Genomic DNA, 15,372 nt, shown 5'->3' with positions numbered 1-15,372 from the left:
AAGAGAGGGCAATAAAGATGGACAAAGTACCTGAGATAACTACATGAAACTTTAAGCCACTATTTTGTATGTTCCTCAAACAGCTTCGTGATGGTGAATTTACAGTAACTGATTCACTACTGAAGGTACAGCAGTAACTATTAATGCTTAAGATGAAATAACCTTAGGAAAATGCCATTTCTGTGAAGAACACTTGCATTTCAATTTAAAAAATTTGACAAGCTCAACAACTTAAATGGGGACTACCCACTTCAATAGAATGATAGACTACCGAAGGTGGACTGGGTTTGATCTCAGAAGAGGCCCAGGAGTGAGTGATTCCTCACTCCTTTAACCCTTAGGGCATAGCAAGGCATTAGGAAGCAGGAACTGGGCCCACATCAGACACCAATCCCCAAATGTTATCACCTTGTACTTCAAGGTCTTCAGAAGGACAAGAGGCTTTGGCTATTTTATAAGCTATTGTGTTATTTATGGCAGCAGCCTGAGGACCAGACAAACCTGGTGCCTTGAAATTCTGAATGCCCTTCTAGTTTAAGGTAGTCCCAAGAAAAGATTTGGAAATACTGAAAGAAGTATCTCTCACCATTAAACGTATTCCCCAGTGGGAATGAACATTTTCCTTGCAGTGGATACTCACTACGTAAGACTGCTCTGCCGGTAAAGAATGAGAGCTTTCTCTTCAAAATCAGGAGAGACATTCTAAGGATGGATGTGCTGCAGTGCCCAATACTGCTGGGATGTTGTGACAAGAAAGCCCAGTGTGTCAGCGAGGAGCACCAGCATGTCATAACTAGCAGCTTCTGCCAGACTCAGAACAGCTCCTTGGACGAGAAAGAACAATGACATACGACTGCAGTTCTGGTTAATAAGTTGGTAATAAAAGGCTTAATTATAGGAATTTGTGAAACTACAAAGCTCGAAAGCAAAAACAGGGCAGAAATAAAAGTATGCAGTTTTTCACAATTATGATCTATAGTATATGATCTTGTTTATGTAATACTTTAGATTTTAATTTATCTAAGATTTGATATAATTTGAGGAGACTAGTAGTATTTTGAGACAGCTTGGCCTATACATTTAGTTCTTATCCATTGGTTAAAAGCAAATGAAAACCTCACTGATGAAATTCAGCAGTTCAGAGTCCTACAATGTCAAACATTTAAGAGCTGGAACTGGACATGGCAGTGCAGGCCTGCAATTCCAGCTATCAGGGTGGCCGAGTAAGGATGATCAGACGTTCATGACATAACTGAATTACGGAGCAATTTAAAGCCAGCCTGTGAATTTTATGGCGTTCCTCTCCTCCCTGAACCCCAAACTCATGGTGGGGAGGGGGAAAAGATGTATGTGTGTGTGTGTGTGTGTGTGTGAGAGAGAGAGAGAGAGAGAGAGAGAGAGAGAGAGAGAGAGAGAGAGAGAGAAGAGAGAGAGAGAGAAAATATGGTACACATGAGCAAGCACAAGCAAGCTCGAGCATACAGTTTCGTGGTTGAGTGCCTGTCTCCATGTACAAGGCTCAGGTTCACCCTCCCTACTGCAGTCCTGGAGGAGGTACTAGGGAGTAGGAGCTTGACATTATTTGTAGCATTGCTATCGTAAGGACTATTTTATTTTAAAAATATTTACTTATGTGTTTGTGTGTCTGTGTATGGGCAGCTGGAGTTACAGCCATTCGAGCTGCTTGACATGGGTGTGGGGAACTACACTGAGGACTTCTGGAATAGTAGGGAAGTGCTCTTAACCAGGAAGCCAACTTTCCAGCACTATTTTCTTAAAACAAACAAACAAGCCCAACTACATGCCTTGGGTTAGTATAAAATAAAAACCTGACCCATTTTTGTGTTTTATGTATCATGAACCCTGAAGCCCCATCATTTTGCTAACAGTCAATGTTAGGATCTGGTAATTGTGGGAATATGTACTTTTTGGACAAACTGAACAGAATTAGGACTTACTGGTGCTAACTCACAACTTTTAGGAGCCATGGGGGAAGGAGAAAGGCAGTGAGGGAGGACTTAGACCTTTCTGTTTCCATTTGTTTTGTTTTAGCTGGGGGTTTGGTTTCACATAGAGCTTGCCAAGTTCCTCCCCACTGAGAAAGTTTTGTCTTAGAAATGGCCACAAAAAACCACGTTTCACTTATAGATGTGGAACGGAAAATGAAACAACTCCACTAATCCCCTTTTCTCTCTTATCGGACTCCCATTTCCTGACTACACATCAAGCAAGCATTTCATAAGAAAAAAATGTGGTCTTTAGATGGGTTAGATGGACTCGGTTCTTCCTACTTTTTTTTTTCAATAGCTAACATTATTAAATAATGTTAATAATAGGTCTTTACTGTAAGAAACCTCTAAATGGATATACTATTAGAAAACAGGCTGATTTGGTCAACTGCTGTCAAACTTTCCCTGTGCCTCAGAGAGGGGAGGTGGGTGGGCCACTGAGCTGTCAATGTAGTCCTTTTGGAAACTAGCCAGATTGACTCATTACAAGAGCTGGCCTGCTTTGATCAGTCCAAGGGCATCTTGAGGAAACTACAGTCTGGTTGCAGAGAAATTGAAACTGAAGTCCACGATTCCTGCTTTACAGGACTTTCCCAGTCACCACAGGTCTTTCCGAGATAACCTGTACCAGCTTTGGAAAGCAGTACTCCAGGCAAGACAAACCTTGGTCAACTCTGTTTTGGTGTGCTGTGGATTGAACCTGCAACCTTGTGCACCCTAGGCAAGTATTTATCACTGAGCTACATCATTCTAAGGGGGTGTCCTCAGGCAAATGATACTGTCAGCATCTCTGTCTTAAAAGAAAGACTTGGTACAAAGTAGCATAGAATAAGTATTGAATTAATGAAAGAGTAAATCAATGGATAAGTCTGAGAATTATATAGGATTTGGCAAGACAGGATTCCTCTATGCAGCCCAAACTGGCCAGTGATTGGTTCCTTGGGCTTATGAATGGTGGAAAACTGGATGCTGTGTTGTGATTGCAATAATCACCTCCTCAGCTTCTAGTGTAATCAGGGTATTTTGGAGTCATTAGGCCCAATGAAGGATTTCTCAAATGGTCTTTTCATGCTTCCCTGGGCTGTTTATCATCGATACAGCGGACAAGAATGGTAGCAGGAAGAGGAAAAGGCAGTTCCACCTGCAAGAAGCCATGGCAAGTGGTAGCAGCAGTCAAGTGGTGGGGACAGGAGGGGATGGTCATGGCAGTTAGACCATACAGACTGCAGGACTGTCACAAGGCATCAACACCAACAGCCTAAGGGTTATAATCATAGCTGGTGCTCACTGCTGCCAATTATTCAGAGAGCCAACTGTTGCACTTCAAGACTTCTAGGCCACTGGCAACCAAAGCCAGAGTACTAAGTCTTAATCCAAGTTCTTAAAACTGTTTGATTCTGGTTTTTAAGATTTGGTAACATAAACTGTAGTTCTCTGGTGAGAGCTCTATAAACCTCTGACGTCTGTCAGCCCAGCCTTAGCCACTGGAGGAAGACCCATGTCTCTTTCCATTAGACCTCCATCATCACCAGTAATTTTCATCTCGATGGAGACCCAGCCAGCTCACTGGTAACTGTGCGGCACACACAGACACGATACACTATCTCGTGTTCAAACAACAGAGCGGGAGAAGAGACACACAACAGAAGAAATGCTACAGGAAGAAGCCCAAGGTACTAAGCAGATTCTTGCCATGGGAGAAACTACCGGGTTCTTCCCAAAGGCTAGAGCCATTAGAATACCGGTTTGCCAAGTGTTTCTAGAAGCGATGAAACAGTCTTAGAAAAAGTAAACTTTTATGACTTCCTGAGGTAAGAGACATGGCAAGATAAGGGTCATTTTCTAAAAACCAGTCTCTACTGTACTTACAACCATGAACTTCAAAAGCAACATCTTCTTAGTGCCCCCAAGTCCATGAAACCAACCTCCCTCACAAGGTGGTTCTGAGGGACTCGGGATGCCACTGCAACCACCTCAAGCCCACACGTGGTGACATCTCCTGGGACTGTCAGATACCAGGCTCGCACTGCCCCGGGCCCGCCTCGCCCAGGTGAATGTGAGAACGCGCTTTCCTCACTCTGAGCCCGCATGCCCGCGGCGTCAGGGGCGGTGCGGTGGGTGTGCTGGGGGGGAAAGCTGGGCCCCGCCTCGGGTGCCTCGTCCAGGGCCACGCGGCCCGGGGAAGCCCAGAACTTCCCGGCGGGAACGCTGGCCCCGCGGCGCGGGCTGCTGGGGAAGGTGTTCTCGCGAGAGGAAGGCGAGGGGGCGCGGGTCGCCGCGGGTCTGAGGGGCGCGGGGCAGCCTGGGGGCGAGCGCCCGGCAGGGGCGCGGAGCTGAGGCGGTGAGCTGGACCGGGGCGCGGGGAAGCCGCTCCCGCCAGTCGCGGAGAGCCAGCCCCTGACGTCAGGAGTTTTCCTCAAAGTCAACAACAAGCCCCGCGGCGGCGGCAAGAAGCTTCGGCGGCGGCAGCCCCCGGAGGGAGGAAGGAGGGGGCGGGGAGGCGGCTGCTGGGTCCCCGAGGCGAGGCGAGGCCGCAGTCCGGTGCTCTGTGCGCTCGGCCCAGAGCCTCCGCCCCGCGGCCCAGCGGCTCTCCATGGCCCCCCGCCCGAGCCGTGTTTTCTAGTGATGAATCGAATTTGTAGCCGACATCCGATTCCCAAGTAGAGTCTCCGCCTCCTCCTCCTCCTCCCCGCGCCGCCGCGGCCGCCCGCCCTCCTCCTCCTCCTCCTCCCTCCTCCCGCCGCTACCGCCGCCGCCCGCTCCAGCGCCGCGGCCCGCCCGCCCGGCCGGCTCCCTCCCTCCCTCCCCTGCAGCCCTTCGTCTCCCCTCCCGCCGGCGGCACCGGGCTCCAGGGGGCCAGAGGCTCAGCGGGGTGGGGGGGAGGACAGGAGGGGAGGAGGAGGGAGGGGGACCCCCGAGTCGCCCCCTCTCCTCCCCCCGCCCCCCCCTGCTCCATCCTCCGCCACCGCCCGAGCAGCTGCGGGGCCGCCACCACCGCCGCCTTTGCAGGTAACAGCCACCGCCCCCAGCTCTCGCCCCCCTCCCCGCCTCGCCCGCACTCCCCGAGGGCCCGGCGCCTCCCTCCCTGCCTCCCCCCCCCCGGGTGGGGGCGGCGGCGGCGCGGGCGGGTGGGTGAGGCGGGGGCGTCTGGGTGTCACCGCGGCTGCCGGGGGCGTGGGCGGGGGGCCGGGGTTCCCCTCCCCGTTCCTCCTGAAGCTTTGGGGCCGTGGGTGTGGAGGCGGAGGCCGGGGGATGCCCCGCGTGGGTGACACGGACATCCCCCTAGCTTTTGGGGGTGGGGGAGCGGTGGCGGTGCGCGGGCGGCCAGGGAGGGGGGTGTTCCTGGCCTAGCGGTACCGTGAGCTGCGCGTCTGGGTTGCCCGGCCCGGTGCCTTTAGGGCTCTTGCTTAGCTCGAGCCGGGTCCCTTCGTCCAGACTCGGTTGGCCGCGCGGCCCGGGGAGGGGGCGGCGGGCCTGGGCGAGGGGCGGGGGGCGGCGGCGAGGTTATGTAACGCGAGCGAGCGGCCGGTGGCGAGTCGGTGTTTGGGTTGGGGGGAGGGGCCGTCTGCGCATGTGGCGGGAGTGCGGGCGAGGATGCACCGGCGTCCCCAGGGTCTCCTTCCTTAGCCAGCTACCTACCCCACCCCACCCCACCGCACCCCGCCGGCGCCCTGGAGAGGACGGTGCTGATGGGGTGCGGGTGTGCGTGTGCGAGGTGGGTAACGTGCAAGTCTGTGTTTTTAATAGTAGTGGGGTTTTGATCCGCTAGGGAGTTGTGTGCTAAGAATAGAAATGTGCGGAAGATGCTGGGTTTGGCTGATCTACTGATGCTGTCGCTGCTGGCGGCGGCGGCGACGGCGGGCGGCTCAGGCTGCAAGTAAACAAACCAGCTTCTTCCTAGTCCACCTCCTCCGCCTCCTGCGCATCAGTCTGCATCAGCCATGATGCTAGTGAGGCCCCTTGGAAGCCCGAAGTTGAAGCTTAAGCTGGTGGCATCCATAGTCCTGATGCTGAGGCGGGGTCGTCCCTTGTTTGAGATTTCCTGGGAATCTACACTTAGGTTAGAGATAACCGAATCTCTCCTTTGGGCCAGTTTTTGTTTTTAACAGTAGAAGTGTTTACTGTTTATCTTTAGGAAGCAGAAAAAAAATGGTTACCTATAAGTCAAAGCTTGGTCTCTCAAATGTCTTCATCAGAATAATGTTATGAAAATAAAATTCATTTCTCAAGTGCAATATATTTTGGTTCAAAGCATTGATGGATTGTAATTGATAAAGTTTACAGATAGAAATTCAGTAATAAAATCTGTGTATCTGTATAGATTAAATTATGCTATTAATAGAATCAACACACTTTTAGCGTTCTGAAAAGGATGTAGAACAAGGACTTCATATGTAATAAAATAACAGTTGTCCCAAATCTTTAATTTAGACGTGTGTTCTGTATTTGGTAAAGCAAAGTAATTTTTTGTTAGAACTATAAATTTCCATACAGTCACTGAATTTTGTTTATGGTAGGACTCACTCATTATATTAAGTTATATTTGCATTTAGGAAAATGTTGGAAAAGCCAAGAGTGGAAGAGTCTAGTAAAGATGGTTTAGAGCTTGAAGATGAATCTGAATATTCCAGAAGATAGGATGTCTAAAACATGAATTCTTTTTAAAAAAGTATCTTCATAAATTGTTGTCTAGAAACACAATACCAGATACACAGTTAAATTCAAGATGCAGTTCAAGACTGAATTTTGTTCCTTTTGTCAATATAAAATTTTGATTCTGTTTGAAGATAACTTTTTAAAAACCAGAGATGACCTCAATATCTATATCTTGAGGTTCAAATTTTAGAGTTAGGGAGAGCATGTGTTATTTTAATGTTTGTACATTTGCAGTAGCATAGAGGTTATACCTAGTCTAAAGGAGTACTACAAAAAAATGATATTGTTATTCATATTCATCTTGTCCCCTCTACTGTCTTCTGTAATGATGAGTGATTAATTTTCAACTTAAAATTATTTTTTTCTTTAATCTTGACGTTGTTGTTTTGTATTCTATATGGAACAATACTTGAAAATTCTTTGGACTTTCTGTTTTTTGTAATTGTATTTATTATGGTTTTGGAGTAGAGGGTCTCCCTGTGTAATTTAGGCTGCTATGAAACTCACTCTGTAGCCTAGGTTGGCCTGCTAGGGATCCCAGCCTCCTGAGTGCTGGGATCACAGGTGTGTGCCACCATTACAGGCTTGTTTGTGTGAGTTTTCTTTTTCACCTAAAATATTTTAAATAAAGTTTCATTCACAAAACAAATATTAAGAGGAGGAGTGTGCTTTGGAGGGGTAAGGTTTTTTTGACTTCATTCAAAAGCTCACTGTCATTAAAGTTTGTCATTGAAAGTCTGTTGGTTAAACTTCTGAGACAGATGTTAGCATGGATTTCAGTGTCGGGGTTTAGGAGTTTGAAACTCGAGGTTTTGATTTTAACATGTAAGTTTCTAAATGCTTAGGCTTCTTTCTAAAGAGGAACTTGTTTCATACATTGTTGTAGTACATTGATTAAACTTTGCATCTTCTCATGAAGTGATAACTAGTTATAATTTACTCTTTAATGCCCAGTAGTTCAAGAATTTGTCCCTGGGATGATGATTCTTGTTAATGTGTTAATTGGATCAGAATCATGATTTGGTGAGAGCTTGGCTTTATAGTGATTATGTTTATAGCATTAAAAAGCAAACCAATTTGGAATCATTTTTGATTTGTAGAATAAAATGCAAGACAAAATACTTTTATTTGGTTTATTTTATAATTTGACTTTCATTTTCAAGTTACTCTGAATTAATAATGTAAATATTCTTTATGGTTGGTTTGTGCTTAAGTCTTTGAGTAATTTAAAAGTTGTTGATAAGCTCCAGATTTCAGCATGTGCATCTGTATTCTTAATCTTGTTTCAGTGCAGCATACTCTCTGCAAAAGTAGGCTAATATTACCAGATGTGTTATTATAGCCTTTAAAATCTGACAGATTGTTTCCAGTTAATTCTAACTATGTGCCTGATCTTGCTATATGTACTTCATATATTGTAATTCATCTACTTCAGGACAATCTTGCTGCAATTTTGAAAGTGAATTTCACATGAGAAAACACTTCATACAGCACAAAAATTGTTTCATTTAAACTTGCCTATTCAATATACATATATGTATGTATATTCCAAATTTATAATTTCAAATGTATAAATATATTTCAAACATATAGTATAATATGATATATAATATGCTATTATATAGTATACATTATACTATATATTATATCTATACTCTACAGAATCAAGTTAATATAGTTTAAAAAGCTATATTGATTAAACTAACATCTCTTTCATTTTAATTGTTTCAAATGCCAAAATATGTGAACTGTTTACATATTTTATTGTGGTGTCCCTCATCTAATAAGAGGTAAATTTATTTATTTCTTCAGATAGTAGTTGGTGAGTAAGTTAGCATATGCTTTTGACTTATAAATATGCTTTTAGTTCTTAAAAACTATCTAAATATATTTAAAGATTTATTGCTAACTTCAGGTATTTTATATTTCTAAATGGGTATTTTTGCTTGTATTCTGAAGGGAAGGTAAAAAGGTATACTAGAAGAAAATAGAAAATGTTCAGATGAGACTTTGTCTCTTCTATATTAATTATATTTGGGTGTCTGGGGGATTTGGCAGAAAGGAAGGTAGAATTTAGCCAAGAATGGAGTTTAGCCCAGATTTGGTCTGAGTTGAATGGCTACTTGTTTTGTAGTAACTGTATATTAGAATTTGAGGATAGGAGCTATTTATAACCATGATTGTCATCTATACTACTACTTCTATATATGAAGTTGATTGTAGATTTCAGTGTAAAGAATCTTACATTTTATTGGCTCTGAAAGAGCTATCAAGCATCTAATGCTGCCTTTTCTGAAATCACAGTTAAGGACATTGAGGCAGAGTTGGGAACAATTATCTAAGATTTTTGGTCTGTCTGATGCTCTTTTTAAAGGAAACTTTGAGATGACCTTTATTAGGGATTCTAATCCTGGGACTGTGTTGGGGAGGGGAGGGGAGGTCTTCCAGGAATTGTTGGCATTTAGTTTTTATGTGTGTGCATTAAGAATTTTCATTTTGTAGTTTGAGAGGTACCTGAGGCAGATTTTGGAATTTTTTTTTTGTGTATTGAATTAAGTGGCCAGGTGAGACAGTGTTCTGTAGCCCTCAGCCTCATACACTGCTATGCAACATTTCCCATAGAAATTAAGGGACTCTTCCTTCAGCAGCTTGTCTGTGGGTTTATGTGAAGCTGAGGGTAAGCATATCCCCAGTCCCCAGTGTTTTACATCAGAAAATTAAACATATGACTTAGCACAAGCTTTTTAGTAGTGGACATGTTGGTTGAGGTTGTACATTGATGATCTAAGAGAAAGACAAAGGGGGGAATGCTTTGTGGGTTTTTTGGTAGATATATTTTAAAATTATAAAGTGTTTTTAGGAGTTAGCTAACTTTCAAGTTTGAAAGTTCTGATAGTTTGCCTAAAAATTCTAGGCTTTAGGAAAAAATATTTCCCAGGGTGTTATGACTATGTTCCGAAGAGGAGAGGCACTGTGAATAGGATAACAACTCCTAGTAAGGACAGATTGTCTCAGAAGTGTTTGAGATATAAGCTGTCTGGAATGTTGTTTCCACGTCAGTGGGATCACTTTTGCACATACCCTTTTGAAAGCTTGATAGAGCCTTGTGCATTTGTCATGGCATATAAATGAGTCTTTCAGAGGGGAGTTAAACCAGGATCTGTGTGTCCTAACCCCTCACAGCTCCCTCCTTTTACTAGTTTTATTTTGAGCCATGGTCTTACCAAGTGGTTCAGACTAACCTTGAACTTACTATAGACACCAGAAGCACTCCTGCCTCAGCCTCCAGACTAGTGGGGATTACAGTCATGTGCCACCATCCTGGCTTAGATTTTTTTACAACATAGTTATTGAAATCTGAAACTACCATAGACCCTAAAATAGTTCCTTCTGGTCAACATTTATGTTTTAAAATATCAATTGTATTTGAATTAGCTTCCTTTATTAATCCAGTTTTTCTATCATAAATAAAGTCTATAAAATTGTAGCATAGAACATTACAGCCAAAGAAAATGTATAGTTTAAAGTTAAAGTTTGAATTTTAATTTAGAAATAAACATATAGGAAACCATGTCGGTAATCCCAGCACTAGGGGGAATTGAGACAGGTTCAAGTACATTTTAGTATATATAGATAGCTCTAGGGTAGGTGTGGCCCACGGGTCTCAGGGATCCCCCCCCCCCCCAAGTAATCAACATTTAGGAAGTTACTAACATAAGAACTTTGCACGTGTAGGAAAAGGGGCTTTTCCACCTCATTTTAATTTTACGTTATTTCGTTTGTGATGGTTTTGCTGATACTTTAGTTTTATTTATTTTTGGTTTATTTCAACACATTTTGATAATTACATTTGAGAGTTCATATTTAGTGTGAAGCAGATGAAGCTGATTAATTTAATTACAGGTGGTTGCTCTTACTGAATGTCCCTATGTATGGAAACTGGGGAATATTGTCTTTGTTTTTGGCTACAATTTTCTTAGGTTCATAATTAATAGAGTAACGTAAGTGAAAGATCTTGGATAACAAACACATAATAAACTTGGAAAATACTTAAGATGCTTTTTTAGTTCTTGTTTCAGAATAGGCATAAGGCATTAACTTATTGAGTAAACCTTACACTGTTGTGAGTGATATCCTGAAACATGTTTGATGTTTTATTGTTTTAAATTGCACGATTGGTTGCTGAAGTAAACAAAAAGTCTTTTGAAAACTCTTTAAAATATAAGTAAGAAAATATTCACTTCTTAACTTTTTCTTCCCATAATGAGTAACTTTGGGTAGCAATGAGGTTTCTTTTATTTGGATTTGAAAATGGATGATCTCAATAAAAAGTACTTTAAATGTCAAGAAAAAATAGAGTAGTTTTGATGTAATCAAATCTTTGCAGACTATGGAAGGCCATAGGGAACATGATTTAAAACATGTGAATTTTAATTATTTAGATATAATACTTTCATAATGTTTAAATTTAGTTTTGTTTTAAACATGGTGTCATGCCATGGTTGCTGTTGACCTAGACTTGTTTGCTTAGTTTATTTATTCCTTATTATCCAAAGCTTTTACATCTTTGTTCATTCATCTACTTATTCACTAGTTCTCTATTTGTTGAATAAGTGCCAGACACAGTCAAGTTGCTTTAATAATTTATGTTGTGATGCAATGGAATTAAATATGGGAAGTGTTTTGTACATTATAAAATGATATTCAAATGAAGTTATAATCATCAAATTCTGTAATAGTGTATCATGAGTGAAAATATCTTTACTATTGAATCTACTATGAATTTTTTGCGTAACTTTTTTATAAAAAAGAACGATAAATTAGATTATCTAGCATTGAAATATTAAATGCAGTTGACTTAAAAATAAACCATATTTTATGTTAACTCACTGGAGATCATATTTCTACAGAAGCTACTATGGAAGGAGGGTGAAGCTTGCTTTGCCATTAGAAACATGTGACAACATGGCTCATCTTGTAAACTATTGTTTATAACTGTTGAAGACTGAATGGAGAATGTAGGCGACTGGAACAGGAGAAATCAGTATGTGTACTGTGTAGGAGCCAATAGCATTGCTTTTACATGGAAAAGACAACATACTGCTAATCCAATAATTACATTTTAAAGTTTTGTTTCAAGATGGTACTGTTTTAGCCATTAGACACAGGAATAATTTTTAAAGTTGCACATTGTGATTATGGATAGAATTTAGTAACTGTTTAAGGTACAGTGGAATAAGACTACCTCTAATACTTAGTTAGGTTCAGTGACCTTGTTAAAGTTTGTTTTAACTTAATGTACATTTAAAAAATATAATCCTAAGATAAGCATTGATCTCTCTCTCTCTCTCTCTCTCTCTCTCTCTCTCTGTGTGTGTGTGTGTGTGTGTGTGTGTGTATGATGGCGACATTTGCACTAGTCTTTTCTAGTATTTAACTTACAATTCCTTATGCATTATATGGAGTTAGCACTTTCTTTCAAACTTTTTTTCTAACGATTTTTTTTCTAGCTCTATAATATGTAGTCAGTTGGGTTTTTCAGGATATGATATCAATCAAAATAAGATATTTTGATGCTATACTCTAGAGCTTTTATTTTTTTCCTGTTTGTATTGTTTTTAATGTGAACTGGGTATTACTTTAAATAATATGACTGCTTCCTCTGTCAGTATTCAGTGTGGGAATTATTGGTAAATTATGTCTTATTTTAGAATATTTAATGTCAGTAGAGATATTTCATGGGGACAAAATTGTAAACATTTCCCAAACAACTTTAACAAAGGACTTACTTTATCTAGTTTCTTTTAGTTCAACACTCTATCGAACAATCATAATTTTGGGAAAGAGACCCAGATTACAGTATCCTTCTTTATTCTGCAGCAACACATACCTATAATTATGATTTTGAGTAGTACTGCCCCTGCCTTTATGTATTGTGCATGACATATGTGCAGAGCCCATGAGAGGGTGGTCTTCTGTGGAGCCTTTGTCAGGTTGAATAGAGGATATCTAGTTTTGGTCACTGATTGGTGAACAGGTAGGCTTTGCACATAATTTGTATTGGAAGAGGACTTGTAATCTAGTTCAGTACTATCTGGGAATTCAACCTTGAATTTAATTCTATACATATTTATGAAGGTCCGACTTCATAGAATAGTACAGTTAGTCTATGTACCAATTTTTTTTCTGTTTAAAGTTTATGTTGTGTGTCACTTAACACTGGTTATCTGGCCCATAGTTTTGCAAATGTGGAAGCACTTTCACAAAGTTCTGTGGCAACAGCCCCTCTTAGATTGGTAGGGACAATAATAGTGCAGTTCATTAAGCTTATTGCTGTCTATGTAAGGATGCCTTGAAGAAGCCTTTTTACTAAGTTATCATGTAAAGACCTAGGGGATAAATTTCTGGTAAATATCTTAGGAAACACTTTTCTTCTGAGCAGCTCTCGTCTTTTTTGTATTACAGACATTAATACTGAAACCTATCATGTTTTTGAATTAGCAGTTTTCCTAAAACATTTCATTCCACATTTTTTACTTTCACAAGTAGAGTTTTGAAATGAAGAGTGCCAATTTAGGAGTGAGGTACTCCAAATTCAGATTTTGGCTCTACAGCTTACTACCTTGAAATCTAGCAATTAGTTATTCTCTGTGAGCCCCAGATTCTCAGTTCTGTGAAATGAAGTCTGTAGTGTCCTAACAGAGTTGTAAAGATTATCAGAGAATGACAGATGAACAATTTTGGCATGTCTCTTCTACTTTTATATTTCCTTTGTTCTACTTTTTGTATCTACCCAAGGAAATAATGTTGTATACTTAATGTAATTTACCTAAAATATTTTTAGAACAAGGCAGATTATATACATGCTAGTTTCTTGCAACATTGTATTTTACATAAAATAAAGCAATTAAAACTACTTACAAATACTTTGACATAATGGTTTTTGAAATTAAAGGGATGTGGGCCACTCAACTTTCTTCATTCTTTCTCCCCTTCATCCCAAATACACAGTACAAAATGTGCTTTCTGTATATTTGTAGATCTGACAGTTATTTTGTTAGGACATTTAATTTCAGTCTCTTAAGTTAATATTTCACTATCATTTAACATCTTCCACAAGACCAGAGCAGTGTATTCATAGAACTATTTATTAATCCCCCCATGTTTGAGAAGCTAGACTTTATGTGCGGTCAGGCCAATTGAAGACATTCACAAAGACTTAGTTGTTTGTTATTGCTATGTGAGTTCAAGAATGGAAAAAAAAAAGAAATTCTTTCTTCAATACTTCCTTCCAGGCTGAGTCATCACTAGAGAGTGGGAAGGGTGGCAGCAGCAGCAGCAGCAGCAGCAGCAGCAGCAGCAGCAGCAGCAGCAGCAGCAGTGAATCCAAACCCTAAAACTGACCTGCAAAGCACCATTTCTCCAAGTTGGGGGGCTCAGAGGGGAGCCATCATGAGCGATGTTACCATTGTGAAAGAAGGTTGGGTTCAGAAGAGGGGTAAGTTAAGTGCTCAGCAGAACTGCTGAGCTGTGAGTGGGATGCTGAGAGTTGGTCTTTCCTCTGGTGCTGTTAAATCAAGTGGGATGTGCTGACTGATAGGGCTGAAATAAAGTTTACCATGTATGTTAGGAGTCTGCTTATTTAGGGATTTCCTTCTAATTCTTTTTTTTTTTTTTTTTTTTTTTTTAGTTTATAATTATGACGTTAGATTTTTGCACATATACATGTTAGTAATGCATTTTTCTATAATGTGTTCAGATTCAACAGACTATAGAATTTAACATAGAAATGAACTCTTGTGTCTATAAATGATATATTAATATTTAGATAAAAATATGGCTCTGTGTCAATTTGTATGATAGCATAAAGACTTAATATAGTAAGGCGAGGGCTTATATTTAAACTGTTAGACTAAACAGACCCATAAATTAGGTAAATTAAAGCTCTTATATAAAAATTCAAATGTGGACAGTGATTTTTCTTTGTTTAATTTTATATTTTTTGTTTACATGATCTACTTTTACTGTATATTTCCTGTCCACTCTTTTGATAAAGGCATTATTTTTATTATTAAATAACTGCTGTAAAACTTAGTTTATAATGTGAGTGATCATCTGGACTTTAGGCTAGTTGCTCAGCAACTATACCCGTCTACGTACATGGCCAGATTCAGTAGACTGAGGGATCCTTTTAGGCCCAATTTGAGAGTTGAAAGTTACCTCTAAACACTGACTTTCATTTCTTTGAAGATCTTTAGTTAATGCTTATGCTAAAGAGCTGTTGTCAGTTCTTAAATGGAATTTTAAAATAGGCCTTATCAAGTTATAATTTACATACAATAAATATTCCAAATAACATTTTAATGGGTTGTGCCTAACATTTATGGTGATGTAACAAACACTACAGTCCTAAAATAGAACATTTCTATCACTCTAAAAAATTCTTTCCATGTTGCTTTTAGTTTACTGCTTCTCTTTCAACTTCGGCAATCACCTGATGTGTTGTCTCTTACTATAATTAGGATTTTCAAAGATTTCAGTTCAGTGGACTCATAAAACCCATGGTCTTTTGTGTCCGGTTTCTTTCCTATTCACTGCTTTATCCATATCGTTTATGCGAAAAGAAGAACTACTTCAGGAAATACAATTCTTCATTTATTTGTTTATTTTTAACTAATTTTCTTTTTGAAGCAGAAATCTCACTTTA

The 15,372-nt window shown here is 40.6% G+C and overlaps 1 protein-coding gene across 3 annotated transcripts in view; it reads left to right on the top strand.

Moving 5' to 3' along the window:
* The first annotated feature begins 4,919 nt into the window (after positions 1-4,919).
* Akt3 (AKT serine/threonine kinase 3) overlaps positions 4,920-15,372 on the top strand; it is a 241,042-nt gene continuing 230,589 nt past the window's right edge. The window contains exons 1-2 of one of the 3 annotated variants that reach the window (XM_021162759.3): positions 4,920-5,018; positions 13,961-14,163. In XM_021162759.3, the coding sequence (XP_021018418.1) occupies positions 14,118-14,163 (46 nt within the window). In that variant the 5' untranslated portion in view covers positions 4,920-5,018; positions 13,961-14,117. Of the gene's footprint in view, positions 5,019-13,960; positions 14,164-15,372 lie in introns of those variants that run through there. The other 2 variants (XM_085843271.1, XM_029481052.2) reach the window with 2 other exon arrangements.

This window comes from Mus caroli, unplaced genomic scaffold (assembly GCF_978045245.1).
Source record: "Mus caroli unplaced genomic scaffold, Mus_caroli_1 scaffold_1, whole genome shotgun sequence".
Classification (NCBI taxonomy): Eukaryota; Metazoa; Chordata; class Mammalia; order Rodentia; family Muridae; genus Mus; species Mus caroli.
This window is presented reverse-complemented; position numbering and strand designations above follow the sequence as displayed.